The sequence below is a fragment of the Phoenix dactylifera genome, chromosome 2, assembly GCF_009389715.1.
Source record: "Phoenix dactylifera cultivar Barhee BC4 chromosome 2, palm_55x_up_171113_PBpolish2nd_filt_p, whole genome shotgun sequence".
NCBI classification, from domain to species: Eukaryota; Viridiplantae; Streptophyta; class Magnoliopsida; order Arecales; family Arecaceae; genus Phoenix; species Phoenix dactylifera.
This window is the reverse complement of record NC_052393.1, coordinates 25478854-25494901: the sequence shown is the minus strand read 5'-3', so window position 1 is coordinate 25494901 and position 16048 is coordinate 25478854. Positions and strand designations below refer to the sequence as shown.

Sequence of the window (16048 nt, the reverse complement as noted above, 5' to 3'; positions counted from 1 at the left end):
AATAATCCATGAAGTAAAGTGGTAAGCATGCAGAGGAAGAAAAAAGAAAATAATATAATAAGATACAAATAAAACCAAATCAATGACACAAAACAAAAATTGAGAAATTATATAAATGAATTAAAAATAGAAAGAGAAGTTAATGGAGTTAGAAGAAAAGAAATAAAAAAAGAAATTATCAAATTGATATATTTATAAGTTAGATGATAAAGTTTTAAATAAAAATAAATATATAAATAGGAGTAAGAAATTTGGCAAAAGTTAAATCTTGTGAAAACAAAATGAAACATAAGCATGCATAGAACATGAATGAAAATGGATCCTCTGCAAGATAAATAAATGATCAAAAATTAAATATACAATGCAAACCTAAAAACTCTAAAAAGGATATTCAATAAAATAAAATTTATGAAAAAAAGAAATGAAGAAAAATATAAAACATAGACATTTTTTTGAGAAAAATATAATTAATATATTAAAAAATAAAAAGTGAAAATAAGTTAGAAAAGGGCTTGTGGTTGGGGGCTAAAGAGAGCGGACCTATGGGGGAGGAAAGAGAAGAGCCCTGGGATGGAGGAGGGCAATATTTTTTCTTTGTTTTAATATATATATATATATATATATATATATATATATATATATATATATATATATATATATATATATAATTAAAATCGCGTATAATATTATATCTAAGAGCATTAAGCTGATTTATATAGCTTACATTTACACTATGGGTTTTCACTTACTCCTGTTGATTAAATTTACTATTTTTGATAGATAATAGTACATTAAACATTATATGTCAAGATTTATCATAAATAGTATAATTAGGTATTTTTGTTGTTGAAAGAGACAATTATGCCACCAAGATGGTAGCACAATTGGAACGGAGCTTTGTTTCCACCGACATGGTCCAGGTTCGAAATGCGCGACGTCGATTAAATATTGGAGACCGTATGTTCTTTGCCTGGATACACTCTGTAACAACCCAAGACCTCACCCAAAATGGCTAGCCGGAAGGTATTATTTGGTTCCTTGATCCTGTATAAGTACCCAAGATCTACCCAGCAAATAACCGATGTGGGACTAAACACACGCCCGCACGGGTCCTCACATACTCCCTCCGTTCAAGCCCTGACGTCCTCGTCAGGCTAAGGGTTCATATCTATTCAAATCTAATCACAAACACCACGATTGGCCCGTGGTCAGCCCCAATAGATCCGTGCTGCAGTGTCCCCTAGTCCACATAGGTTATGGGCCGGGTCCGCTCTGATACCATTTGTAACAACCCAAGACTTCACCCAAAATGGCTAGCCGGAAGGTATTATTTGGTTCCTTGATCCTGTATAAGTACCCAAGATCTACCCAGCGAATAACCGATGTGGGACTAAACACACGCCCGCACGGGTCCTCACACACTCGGTGAAAATGCTATCTGGTCCAGCTGGCACTGAGATGGGGCTGGGGTGACGTTCTCACACGTGCCCACGGGTCGGGGAGGGAATGAGCAAAATTTCTACCTACATCGAATATTTCTTGGTAGAAAGGGAGCCCAGTGGGGGTTGGTATGTTACCTTTCCTCGTATTTTCTACCAAAAAAAGAGATAATTATATTTTTTGCATAATTATTACATAAATTTATATATTTCGCAAATATATATTATTCTAATTATATATAATTATTTTTTTACTATATGTCACATATATCATATATTTTTAGACATTAGAAAGGGAGGCCATCATCAGCATCTCGTTCCGTCTCTTGACCAAAAACAGCGGGCCGCAGCGACTGGATTCGCTTAGAAGCATCCAGAGCCGGGCCTTGTCTTCAGTCCCTCAGGCAGCAATCTCTTTCTTCCCCAAGATAGAATTTCCAGGTGGGAGGTCGAATTTTGTGTCACGCTGCTGCTCGCCTTCGCCTAATTTAATTAGATTTCCCCTCTGAGTTTGTTTCTCTAGCGTAATCTATGTCACTCGAGTTTTCCAATTTATATCGCTCTTCGCGAAGACTACTTAAAAGATAGGGTTTATGTGTCTTTGATCGACGTAATTTTCATATGTGTAATTGTATTTGTATATTTTTTTGCGCGTGAAATGCTTCAGAATTCGTACGAACGCTTTTGCTATCGGTTAACTCATAATTCCATAGAGTAATGAGCTCCTAGTTCATTGGTTCTTCACAATGGTGTCAAACCGTTAGGTGCTCTCCTTTTTGTTTTATGTATGATTTATGCTTCGGCTACTTGGTATCTTCATGTTCTTGTTTCTGGCTGAAGGGTGCTCGACAATGGAAACAAAGGAAAAAGGTGAAATATGTGACTGTAAGATCAAACTGGTAATCTCTCTATATTATTTTCTTCAAGAATGGAAAAAAGGTAGTCTTTCTTGAAGAAAGGAACTGTGGGAGCTAATTGTTACTGATGTTGCTGTATGGCAGAGGGACAATCCTAACAGGCGGAAGGACAAAGTTTATGTTGGATGTGGAGCAGGTTTTGGTGGAGATAGGCCACTGGCTGCTCTCAAGTTGCTTCAAAGAGTGAAAGAGCTTGACTATCTTGTGCTTGAATGTTTGGCTGAGAGGACACTAGCTGATCGCTTCCAGGTTATGATGACTGGAGGAAAAGGCTATGATTCTCGAAGTATGCTGCTTTCCTTAAATCATTTCTGAACTGAAAGCTTTTGATCAATCAAACAGCGAAAATCTTAATGAATATTAATTCTGATGTGCAATGCTTGCCATTAGAACAAATATCTAACGAGAAAGGATTTCTGTTTATGCTAACCTATGGTACGCTTATGTTCATTTATGGGAATCTTTGTCAACAGGCTAATGTTGTTTGTTAGTTCGATTCTTTTTTGAGAATGTTGTTAGTTGTATTCGAACCACTTTTCTTTGACTACTTGCAGTTCAATCTACCCTATTGATCAGCTATTATCAGGATCCTTTCTGATGTATAATCGTTCTGTCATGTGCGGGCAATCTGTTAATTTGCAGTTTCAGATTGGATGTCGCTGCTTCTGCCTTTAGCTGTGGAAAGAGGAGTTTGTATTGTCACTAATATGGGTGCAAGTAATAATCTTCTCACTGGTGATAAATCTGCAAAGAAATTTAATGACCTTCTTTACTGATGTACTCTGTGCATGTTGAAACTGTCAAATGGAAGTGGACCCACTTGGCGCACAAAAAGAAGTTCTGGATGTTGCAAATGATCTGGGACTCAATATAATTGTCTCCATTGCTTATGAGGTTTCTTTGGACAAATTAGGTAAGAATGAAACATTTTTATTGGAAAAAGGTTATTGTGCCCCAGTTAACCAATTTGAAAAAAGGATGCTACAGTTCTTTTACTTCTCACTTTGCAGTAGTTTAACAGGCTGAATCGATATGCTATTTCTTATTATTTTCTTTTTAGAAATTTAGTCCTGATCCATGATACTAGCATGTCTAAGTCTTGTATTACTGGTTCATCCAGTTTCTTTTGTTTTCCATTGCAAGATAATGATCTTGAAGCTCCTCACATATTTTACAGGACTTCATTTGTCATCTGAAGGATCTGATAAAAGGCAAGGTGTAAGTTTCTAACCACTTTGATATATAATTGGTCGAACTTTGGCCATTTACTGGAGGGTTTTGTTATCTTAGTTGTTGACATGGCTACCCATATTATGTATGTGCATATATTAGCATGTATAACATGACCATAACCAAAAATCCATTTATTGATCCTTCATCACCATTTGTTGCTCTTGAGGGGCTACATCCTTTTTCGGTATAGCTTTTCCATATCTCTTTACACGACTGCTATCCATATAATAGGTTTTCTCCTTGTCTTTCTTGATCTTTGGACACACATCTGTGTCCCTCTTGTTTTAAGCTGCTTCTTTGGTTTTCATTGATTATGCTTAGAAGATCACTATTGCACATTCTTATGCCACCTAATCAGGTTGCCACCACAATTTCCTTAACTTGCGCAACACCGAAGAGATGTGTTAATCACCTGTTCTTTATCTATATTCTTTTCTACATTGCATCCTGTTCTACAGTGAACTTTTCTTGCTATGTTACACATGCATTAATCCTTTTTATTTCTCAACATTCTGGACCCTGTAATTTTGAACTTTTTGTTGTTTTATGCGTATTTTTTAATGAATTTACTCTGTGCCTCATAGGGAAGTGCTGAGCATTCGTCAGTAGAACCAAAATCACATGCCGACTGTGTCCATGATCCATCCTACTCCATCTATACTCGACATGTTCACTTCTACGTCGGCATTTCCTTCTTTTTTTTAAAAAAATAATTTAATGCAACAAGTGTGATAATGTTTGTGGCCATCAATTATTACCTGGGTTGTATTTTCATTTTTTACTTCCATCAAAATTCCTAGAATTTGTTTTAGTTCTGCAGTATTTCATTCCAAAGCTTTTCCACCAAATCCAATGTTGGTCTGTCCCTTTTTATTCTTGGAACTGTAAGATCAATTTACTCATGGATTTCAAAATAATTAATCATACAAACGCATGGATCTTTTAACAGGCCTTGATATACAGGGTGCCCCACTAGTCTTGTTTCGTTTGTAACATTATATTTGCAATTAACTATCATCATGACATCTCATCCTGTATATTAGAACTGAATTTACAAATGACAACGTAAAAGAAATGTTGTCTTCATGTCTATTGTGGTCTAGCCTCAGCATCTCTAGAATCTTTTTTTTCTTTGTTATAATCAGGATGTCTGGTCATTGCTCCTGCATGTCCCTCTGTTATTGTCAAAATACCATTTAAATACTTCTTTCTTCTTTGACACCCACCATACCACTTCTCATGTTATTTTGTAGTATTACCTTCTCCAGGTCCATAAAAACCATGTATTTTTTTCCTCCTTTCTTATCTTTTCCTGAGTTGTCCAAGAAAGAAAATAACGTCCATGAGAATTGGTCTTTTATGTGGTTTTTATCTTTTTCTGAAATCTTTCTTACATCATCTTCTACTGTTAGTTGCTAGGAAACATGATTCATATGCAACCAACTTTGAAAAGTAAACTGGTCTGCCCAAAATAAAGAAATGCATGAGTGACAACTAAAGAAACTGATGGATAACTATGGGGAAACTACTAAAGAAAATAATTACCTTGCAATGTTCATGCTATTGTTTCCTGTGTGTTTCCCAAAATGTCCCATATAATTCTATGAACTGTTTTCTTCCTGAATTTAGTAGTATTTTTGTATCTCCTTTCTCACTTTTACATGCTTCTTCACGCTTACATTAACAACAGTAGACACTGTGGTTTCTAATGTGGCCCTTAATTCAATTCAATGATAGTTGACACCAGTTTGTACAGCATTTTTGTTTTTCTTATTAGTGGGTCAATTATTGGATATTTCTTCTTCAGAATTCTCACACAAAGGTATTTCCTTATTAGAAGACCTTATTGAATAGTTAACCGATTAACTTGGTTTCCTTATTATTATCGAAAACCACCTTCTTTCTTTTTATTTATTTTTAACTCTACTGTTATCTTTGCATAAATTATTGGAATTAAAATGTGCTTTGCCCCCATCTGACTAAATTTTATTTCCCAAGTAGTTATTCTTCTGGTCAACTTTTCATTTGATAACTTCTGACAATGACATTTCATCATTGCTGTATTTGATCTTGCACCAAAATTGAGTTGTCTGAATTATAATGCACCTAATGCAATATATTTGCCTACTTCCTGAACTGAAATAATTCACTCTTGCCATCTATTGAGCCTAACCTATTATTTAGATCACCATATGGACATCTTATCCATGCATGAAGACTTCAACTTTCAAGCTCTTCTATTTAAGCAAATTTGGTTATGCTTTGCAATGATAGTAGTGAACATTTAATTGTCAGTATTCACGTGCACATACATTCTGTGCTTTTGATGTTTCATATGTCTGTTGAGTGACTATTCACATGCATTCTATCTATAGGATAAACAATCCATATGTGCTGTACCAAGAAATGTAGCTGATATTTCAGCTGAATGCATGAAGGGTATTAGCACATATCTAGGAGCAGCTCCCATTGTTCAGTGCCTAGAGAGATATGAACCAAATGTTGTGATTACTTCTAGAGTTGCTGATGCTGCACTTTTCTTAGCACCAGTGGTACGACAATCATGCCATATTGTTCTATGTACATATCCTCTCTGAATATCTAATTTGATGGGCTGAAAGTATAAATTCTGGTGCATGTTTTTTCTTCGTGATACAAAGGACCATGGGAAAAGCTCCAGGAAAGCATTTTCTGTATTTAAATGTTATCTTGTTTATTTGGTCTCTAATAAAATAATTATCAGAAACATGTCTTTTAAGTACACTAAGATTGCATCATTTCAGTAACTCGTAGTTTTGGTCAAATTTTGTATGATATTCTTGCCTTATAATCGCTACTTGTTTATCTGGGATTGCCTCAGTTTCAATTTATACCATTTAAAGGTATCATAATTAAAGACCAATACATTTTATATCAAAATATTTTTATGCAAATGGCTGATGAATTTTGAGCTGTCTATTTATCATGTTAGGTGTTTTCCCTTGGTTTTTTCCTTGCAGAATCAAGTATGGCATCAATTATTACTTTAGACTGAAAAATTGTTATTCATTCTTCCTCATGCTGTTTTATGAGCGGAATGCTAGATCTGCTCATTCATCTCATGGAAAAAAAGTATGAATGCTGTGAATGGGTGATACATATTCTGATTGTATGCGTAACCTGCTTGGCAACATCCGTGCTTGTGCTATATAATGGCTTTCCAGTAATTTTGGTTTGTTCAGCTATTCATGGTCATCTCAGTGTTTACAAAGATATCTTTTGTGCATAAAGCTAAGCATGATAATTGAAATAAGGTAAAGTGCTGGCCATTATTTGCTTGAAAGTTCAGTAAAAAATGGAAATGCCTAGAAATTTTATCACTAATTTGGTGGAGTGTTTTGGCCTTTTGGGGATTAAGAAAATAATGCAGGAAAGTAGGAAGATGAAAGATGTGTGAGATTTTAACTGGCAATTTATATTGGAAATGAAAAATTATACAAGAGCCCCAAGTCAGAAAAACAAAACTAACTGAAATTCCGAAACAAACTTCAAAGTAGAAATATAAAAGATAATTTAGCAAATAGTCAATGCTACATCCCCATATCAATCAACTCAAAAAGGGAACACTGAAATACTGACATAGCATGCCTCATGAGATCAGGACCTTCCCTTAGATTACTTGAAATCAACAAACCTCATGAAAGAAGCTTCCTTATCAACTTCAACCCTGACTTCTCTTTATTTCACTACCATAATTTCCACTTCATAACAATCATGGAGACGGAAACACATAATTGGTTTAATGATGATGGCCTCCCACAATTAGCTGCCCTTTCTTCAAATCAGAGAATTCATGCTACCTGCTTAGGTGATGGCAGTTCTATTAGCAAATGACAGATGTTCCGTGTCAAGCTATACCAATCTCTATATAATGCTATTTGTATAGGAGGTGTTTATTTTTGGAATTAAGAAGACAAAGATGTTAGAAAATGTCTGCAGTTATTAGTGACAATAAGTTCGATGCATGTTGACCTGGATTACTGTTGCTTCAACCATAACCCTGCTTGGCAATGTCATCTGCTCAACTTCAAGTTCAGATCAATCTCCATTTATTAAAAGGTTATTCTGGAACTAAGAAAGCGAGTGAAGTTATAAATAACAATGTTTTTAAAGAATAATCAGCTGGGTTCAACTCATTCTGAGTTGGGTTGATCAGTGCCACCCGAACAGTAATCCTGCTTGATAAGTTGGATCTGTTTGGCTAATCTTTAGATATAGCTATATATATATATGTTTGCCAAATTAATTTGTTTCTTATATGTTAAATGTTCTTTACTCTTTTAAATGTATAATATGACCAAATTAGAGGGTTGAACTCAGAAAGATTTGGAGCAAAGTGCATATATGCTATGATGCTGATTGGCAGTGATGACCCCAATTACTGAACTCATTGATATTAACATTTGAAGTTCCTTTTTGATTTTTTTAAATTATGAAAGCATGATTGCTTTTACAAACCCTAATTCTGTATTAACATGCTCTTTACATGCATAATTATATAATTACTAAGAAGGTTCTTATTGAAGTGTTCTCAATATTTGATTGGCGCATCTGGAATCGTGCGCTGTTTTTGATCACGCTCTCTTTTCATGGATGAAAATAATTGATTATCCACTTTTGCTAGCATTCTATTCATGGAGCAAAACAGTATTAGAAAGCCATTGTCTTTTGTGGGCACTGCATTTGTTGGGTTCTTGATATTATATAAGTCGCAGATCTCTTGGCTGGTGATCATTTATCAACATGTTTCTTTATAATTTTTTATTTTTGTAATGGACATGCTATTGTTATATTTGCTCTGGAATGCCTACCATCATATTACTCGTCTAGAGAATGCATGCACTGACACACATAAGCAACTGTTGATTATGCTGTGCTTTACTTGGTTGTATAAGCAATATGAGCAATTTTAGTTCAGTATTTAGGTATATGAACTAGGTTGGAACTGGAATGACTTCAAACAGCTAGCACAAGGTGCTTTAGCTGGGCATCTTCTTGAATGTGGTTGTCAACTCACTGGTGGATATTTCATGCATCCAGGTACACCCTTAGTTTTATCATGTTTCTACAGTAGACTAGTAGTAGGGCCTAAATTTGCTTGTGCATGCGAATACATTTTCCTGTCACCAATTATCTATAGTCTGCTGATTAGAATTGTTTGCATGCTTTAAAACAGGAGATAAAAACCGGGATTTTTCTTTTGAACAACTTTTAGATTTATCACTTCCATTTGCTGAAATTAGTTGTGAGGGAGAAGTATGTGTAGCAAAGGCAGATGGTAGTGGAGGTGTTTTGAACTATAGTACTTGTGCCCAGCAGCTTCTTTATGAGGTTGGAGATCCTGGTTCGTACATTACTCCTGATGTGGTAAGTTAAAATAATAATTGTAATCATCATACGTAGGCAGCTCCATCAGAATTTTGACTAAGCAAAATATGTCAGATCATAGATTTGCGGTATGTCTACTTCTGCCCATTATCCAACGACAGAGTTCTCTGTGATGGGGCAAAACCATTTAATGTCCAAAGCCCTGACAAACTTCTGCAGTTGATTCCACTGGTATGAATTCTTTGATGGTAACATAGAAAGAAAACTAGTTGCTTATGCAAACACTTATTGTTTATCTTATTGGAAAAAAAAATTGGTTCTACTATTATTCCAAGTAGTCTTGCAGAAATTAGATTGTTTACCTGTAATTTCAATGCCAACACTAATTATAACCATTTTCAAGGGTTAGCTTCACTATACTTAGTTGTGCTGGCATCCTGTTGAAGACCATGCCTTCGACCAATGATGCCCACCACTTGCTAAACATGTATAAATTTTTTGTAGTTGCCCTTTAGCTCTCTTTGTTCTTCATGTCAAGACCCAGTAAAACTTGCGTGCAAAGATTATCTCAAAAATTTATCCAAAAGAAATTAAAATTCTTGAGAATACCTTAAGCTGGCAGTGAGAGATGGTGGTAATAGATAAATTCACCCCTCTTCAAATTAAGACTTACACAAGTTCTCCAAGGAGTACAGGTAGTTTCCAGGCAGCTTTGTAGGTGGACTGCCTAGTGACCTAGGAGTGGTGTTTATTGAGTAATATGCAAAAATGATAATTATATGGAAAGAAGGGAAGAAAAATTAATTCAAGAAGCAATAACTGAGACTTTATCCATGTGTTTATTGAGTAATATGCAAAAATGATAATTATATGGAAAGAAGGGAAGAAAAATTAATTCAAGAAGCAATAACTGAGACTTTATCCATATGCACTTTACAAGTTCAAGTTAGTTAATATTTCCAAATTTTCAATAAACAGTTATCCACATATACTGCTTTGATTCATTCTTATGGCATGTGGACTTATTTCATGATTTTAGTAGGAGATAGGTGCAAAACCGTAGCTAAACCCTTAGTTTAATTTGGTTGCCAAAATAACTTACCGGTGGCTGCTTTGATATGTATAACTGCTTTCTTTTGTGCCGCTCGTGTATTCTCTCTTTATTCTTTTCTTTTAGAGGGTAAATATGAAATTATATTATACAAAAAACCTTTGCTTCTTGCCTAAGATGGGCAACTCTTAAATCCTCTTCTACAATAGCAGAGAAAATTTTGAAAAAGAAGGTTATGGATTTCCTTTAAATCTTGTCACTTTTGCCAGAAAATCTGCATCTTGATTTGCTGCTGCAAATATGGCTGGTTTTCAATTGCACAAGCTAGTGATTCTTGCCTTGATATGAATAGTTTCTGTCACTGCTTATAACTAATCAACTAGTGTACATCAATGTTGAAAAAATGGACCTATCTTAGAGTTGTACAACAGTTCAAAACGTGCTTGCAGCCCTTGAATTTCGTCAGATAAATCTTGAATGCTTCAACTTTCTGCAAGAACCTACATAGGCATCCTGGCATTGTCTACAAGGATGTTCTCTAACCTAGTTAGGTTGAGCACACATCAGTATGTGGTATGCATATGGCTGCAATATCATTTGTAATTATTCTCCCTTTTTTAATTATATCTTTCAAATCTTCGTTGCCTAATCTTGAAAGCCACCAAAATAAATCATACCGTCAAAGAACAAAACCAGTCAAAAAATAAGTTATTAAATATTTATCCTAAGTAGGACTCTTAGATAAACATAGGAATCTCCAAAGGTCTATAAACAAAATTAGTAGAAAAAATATTATACCAATTAACTTACAGAGCGAGCTCTTGAATAGACTTAGAAGCCTTTAAAAATCTGTAGTAATAAAATCAAAACTCTTGATATCAACGTCGGCGGAACCGGTACCGAGCACCGTATCGGTTCTCCGGCGGGACGAGTTGGTACAGCCCCACGTCGTGCCGTGCTGGGCTTGTACCGACACAATTGAAGAGGCAGGGGAGAGGGAGAATGAGAGAGGAAAAGAGAGAGAGAGAGAGTGGGGGAGGGAGGGAGGAAAGCAGGCGGAGGGTTATAGAGGCTGGCAGAGGGGCAGCAAGGGGAAGCTGTGGTCGTTCTCTTGTTTCGTTCTCTTATTTCGCGATTTTAGGCTTCCCCTTGCTGCCCCGGCACCGGCCTCCATCGGCCTGCCTCCCTCCCTCCCCTGCTCGCTTTCTCTTTTTCTCTCTTTCCTTCTCCTTTTCTGTCTTTGGCAATGGTTTTCGTTTCCGTTGCCAAAACCGTACCGGTGGGCCGCTGGTATGGCTCAGAACAGCTAGAACTGCCTGATTTGGGATAGTTCCGCCGACCCTGCTTGATATTGTGACCCATTACATAGTAAAACTTAAACACAAGGAATAAATCCCATGATATTTCTCCACTTGTCCTAGACCTAGAACTAACTTAGAATATAGACATAGAAACAAATATGAAATTGAGTTATACTAGCAAGGTTGGTTTGCTAACATGTGTCAAATAGAAGAGTATCTATGAAATAATACCTACATGAAGGCGATTGATGATGATAAAATAAATTGTAAAATTATCCTGCATCAAGAAGATGTTATTAGTTAAATTTCTATAGCTTTCACGGAGTGAGATGCTATTATACTAATGCAAAAAAGACAGCAAGAGGTTATTTTTGGTTCTTTTTGTCTCCTACGAATGAAAGGGTAACAAAAACTACCGGAAGCAAAACAGGGTATGCTACCGGTCAAAGAAAGTACGATTTTAGCTTAGGTTATTGGGTACATAGTGAAGCAAAAGGTACCAGATCGAGCTTAGTTTGAGTAAATTATAGTAAAGAAAACACTATAGAATTTACCTGATGTAAGTAGGTTAAGCCTAGAATAAGTGTGAGAGCACTTTATGGTGCCAAAGGTAAGAACCCATCCTCAAAGGAGAATCTTTACCAAAGAAAAGAGAACATAATTTTGAGTATGGGCAGAGGAGAAGTGCTTATAACAAAATTATTTGTATGCAGTAAAGTGTGAGTGTGGGGGGTGGGATGGTTAAAGCTGTAATAGGAAAAATCTTGAATAGAATTTTCATCGCATTTGTCAAATGAGTGAATACAAATCAATGCATTGTACAAAAAAGAGAAATGGACGCTTACTGCCTTTATGGAGCTTGGGACTGAGGCATGCTCCCATCCTCTTTTGAATTTTCTTTCTTTGTTTTTTTTTGGAGAGAAAAGTTAGGCAAAGTCCAGAGAGATTTCATTATCTTGAGACTTTCATTATTAACATATAATTTTGAATGTAAGTAGAAGAAAAGTGTTTGTAAAAAAAGATTAATATACAGAAAAAATGCAGTAAAGACATAATGGGGCAAAAATGAATAGGACCCTGAAGTCATAGGCATTCTTAATAGAATGAGAAAAAATGGAGGACAAGATAGATATAAGATAAAATAATTTTTAAAGAAAAGGGACAACATCCATGGGCTGTTTGTCTTCCTCCTTTTCTTCCTTTGAAGTTTACACGAGTTGCTGATCTCCTTTATCTTCTTTTTCTTCTTTTACATTTCCATTTAAGTATTAACTCTAATTGCAAGAGCTATTTTGGAAAGATCAGGAGGTATGAAGGATTTGGAAAGGCTGGGTAGTTGGAAGCATGGACTGAAAGGAAGCAGTTTCTATTGAAACAGTGAAAGAATTGTTTAGTTCCTCTTCCCTTAAACCATTTAGTTGTTAATTATTATTTAATGAAAAATCTCACCCACCTCCCTCTTTATATAGAAGCCACAAAAAGAACAGCAGCAAAGTTTTAGCCCTAATCTTATCCAACTTTCATACCCCAATAATAACTGTTAAACACCTAAACTATAAACTTCAGGTATTGTGGGAGCATATTATATCTAGGTTATAGCAAAGGTAGTAAATACCTAAATTTTTCAAGGGGCAATTACTGCTGCTTGACCCCACTGCGTCCGCCCACAATTTTAGTAGCTTATGCTACAACCTTGCTTTAATTCATATATTTGGATGATGTTACAAATTTTATCAAGTCTTTCAGGATTGTGGATGGAAAAGTTGGGGAGAAATATCTTATGGAGGATATGGATGTGTCAAACGTGCTGAGGCTGCAGAGTTTCTGGTCAGTAAATTCATTTTAGACCTGCATATGCAATTACCTTCCTGATCTAGATAATTTATTTAATTTAAAATGGTTTCTAAAGAAGAATCCAGTCTTGTTAGATAACTGTCCAAATTTCTTTCGTCATTTTTTTAATGCAATGTCCCAAACAGGAGAATTCATTTTACAAATTTATATTACATGATGCATATTGATCTTATATATTGAAGTAACACATGCTTGCATTATCTATCAGGTTAGGTCATGGATGGATGAAGCATATCCTGGAGTTAAAGATTGTATTGTCTCATATATTATTGGACATGACAGCTTGAAAGCAACTGGAAGTGATAGGGTTACTTACTCTATCGAGCATGTAATGGATATAAGACTTCGTATGGATGGTTTATTCAAGCTGAAGGAGCATGCAGTTTGCTTTGTCGAAGAGTTTACAGCTCTCTACACAAATGGACCAGCTGGTGGTGGTGGAATATGGTATATAAGTCATGAATTCTTTTATTTCCTATGTTGTTAGTTTTAAACCTACGTCATGCATGAAGCATAAAAATTGGTTGTCATATATTTTATATGAGATCACTATATTCAGGCGCAATTGGTTCCAGCAAATTCCATAAGTGGTTTAATTTCTTCTTGATGATTGGAAACAAGTTGACATGAATATTGTCCATCTTTTGCGTTGGTGTCAACGCTTCATATCTGAATTGTTTGTTCTGGAATGCAGTACTGGACTCAAGAAGGAGATAATTCTTCAAAAGGGACTGGTAAGTTCATCATTTTACATACACGGTAGATTCATTAAATATGATGAATTAAGAAATTGATAAGAATTGCTTTTGTAAAGTATGAATAAGTACTTCAAAAGGAAAGGAAATGCTACTGCTTTCATTCTTCACGAACTCTACCTCCTGGTACTCAAAATGCATATTTCCTATGCAAGTCCAACAGCTCAGCATGGATTACAGCATCGGATCAGCTGTGACCTTTTACTGTCTAAACTTCTGATATTTGTTTGCTTGTTTGCATCGATTCTGGTGGAAGAGCCTCCAGACGTCAAAGCAGGGCACAGTTTCAGAGTTTCAGTTGAAGTCTACGTGGGTCCATTTAGCCTCTAAATAGCTCCTTTGACTTTCTCACCTTAGTGACGAGAAAAAATGGAACTTTGGCTCTGCCTTGCTGTAGAATCGTGGAACAGGAATTGATGTTGGGGGGATATGGGAGTGAATCATGTGTTGATCGACAGATCTCCACCTCCATTTTCATAACCCTCACTTGCACAGCAATTGAACATAGCATGACTATTTATGGCTTCATTTTATACCCACCTGCCAGAAATTTGTTCCATATTGGTCAAACTGTGCAAGAATATGATTGTTCTCATACAAAAAGACTGCATTAGGATGCCAGAAACGATTTATTTCCTAAAATATTGATGAAAATCATGAAATTGAAACTGTCTGTGGTTTGGTTTGTACTTTTCAGGTTGAACGTGAACGTGTTTTCTGGCGAACAGAAATGATGAGATCAAATTCTACACATCAATGTATTAAAGGTGCAGCATGTGATGAATCAGATCAAACCCACGGAGAACAAACAAAACCAATAGTTATCCCAAAAGTCATTTACGCGAACAGCACGGTGTCCTCAGCACTTGCAGTTGCTGCTCCATCGAACAAGAAAATTCCTCTATATGAAGTTGCCCATAGCAGAGCTGGTGACAAAGGAAATGACTTGAACTTCTCCATCATCCCTCATTTCCCAAGAGATATTGAGAGGCTTAAAATGTTTATTACACCAAATTGGGTCAAGGAGGTGGTGTCACCTCTTCTTGATGCTTCATCATTTCCTGATCCTCAAGCTATCAAGCAGAGAAGCAATCGGCTTGAGCAGGTGATGGTGGAGATCTATGAAGTCACCGGCATTTATTCTTTGAATGTTGTGGTGCGAAATATTCTTGATGGTGGTGTCAATTGTTCTCGAAGAATAGATCGACATGGGAAGACTCTGTCTGATCTCATCTTGTGTCAAGAGGTCATGCTGCCTCCATTTCCACATGAAAGCATCTGAAATCCATTTTTATTCGCTGTTGAATACCAAACTTCCAGATCTACTTAACACCAAATAGAGGGATTCTTTATTCCAAACCGTCAATTATGTGCATGAAACCCTCAAAAAGCTCATGAATGACAGCAATTTCTTTACTGCACTGTGATGCTTCTGTTTCTTTAATTTACCCCAAGTTCAAAGACAAAAGGAATGATTTAGGTCATGAACCTTTTCAATAAATTATAAAACCTTCAAGCTTTGTTACTGTGGTAGCTGGAAACCAGATGGTTCTTTCTGGTTTTCCTCTCCATTGGTATATCATGTGTACTTGGTCATTGGATGGCACTTCTATTTTAGGTGGTATGATGCGATCCGATAGAATTTGATCCGTATCCCAAGATTCTTGACTCTTCTTGATTTCTGGAATGGTAGTTCCGACCTGATTGCAGACACGATTTCTAAAGATCCATCCGTCAGATCGATCTTAATTTTGGATATGTTGTAGATCTCCGCGTTAGCTTTCCAGCGGTAGGTCGTGGGTCTAGAGAGGATGTCGGGATCTTAAGATATCAGCCTCCGACTGATGACTGTGCAGGGAAGGACGGGCTGATAATCCAACGGGATGGAGTTGTTTGTAGAAGCTGGAAGGGATCAAGGAGGAGAGGAAGAAGAGGGAGGAGGTGGCTGGCCTCTCGAGACAGAGGTGGTGCAGCCGGATGAAGGAGGGGGCGGCGGCCTTGGACGGCGGCCTAGGGAGAGGGGGAAGGCGTCGCAAGAAGAGAAGAGAGAAGGGAAGAGAGCTAGGGCAAAAGCCTTTCAATTAATTTTTGCATGCTGAAATAGGTGCTCACCACATCTATTTATAGGTGG

General features: G+C 36.4%; 1 protein-coding gene across 2 annotated transcripts; it reads left to right on the top strand.

Moving 5' to 3' along the window:
* The first annotated feature begins 1741 nt into the window (after window positions 1-1741).
* Window positions 1742-15443, top strand: LOC103712139. Of its 2 annotated transcripts, none has more exons than XM_039123757.1 (14): window positions 1742-1880; window positions 2280-2338; window positions 2441-2642; window positions 2999-3073; window positions 3168-3269; window positions 3534-3574; window positions 6028-6141; window positions 8554-8668; window positions 8805-8995; window positions 9071-9187; window positions 13055-13135; window positions 13371-13609; window positions 13857-13896; window positions 14615-15443. In XM_039123757.1, exons 2-14 carry the CDS (start codon window positions 2291-2293, stop codon window positions 15197-15199), a joined length of 1950 nt encoding a protein of 649 aa, XP_038979685.1. In that variant the 5' UTR covers window positions 1742-1880; window positions 2280-2290; the 3' UTR covers window positions 15200-15443. The 2 variants fall into 2 exon arrangements, with proteins under 2 accessions (XP_038979685.1, XP_008796794.2); XM_008798572.3 differs by having other exon boundaries at window positions 5965-6141.
* Window positions 15444-16048: the final 605 nt, after the last annotated feature.

Excerpts from the sequence above, each read along its gene's own strand:
- LOC103712139 (XM_008798572.3), top strand. The coding sequence starts at position 2,291 with ATGGAAACAAAGGAAAAAGGTGAAATATGTGACTGTAAGATCAAACTG. Across the intron at positions 3,270-3,533 it reads GGTTTCTTTGGACAAATTAG|GACTTCATTTGTCATCTGAA; the intron begins GTAAGAATGAAA and ends CATATTTTACAG. Across the intron at positions 13,610-13,856 it reads GCTGGTGGTGGTGGAATATG|TACTGGACTCAAGAAGGAGA; the intron begins GTATATAAGTCA and ends TCTGGAATGCAG.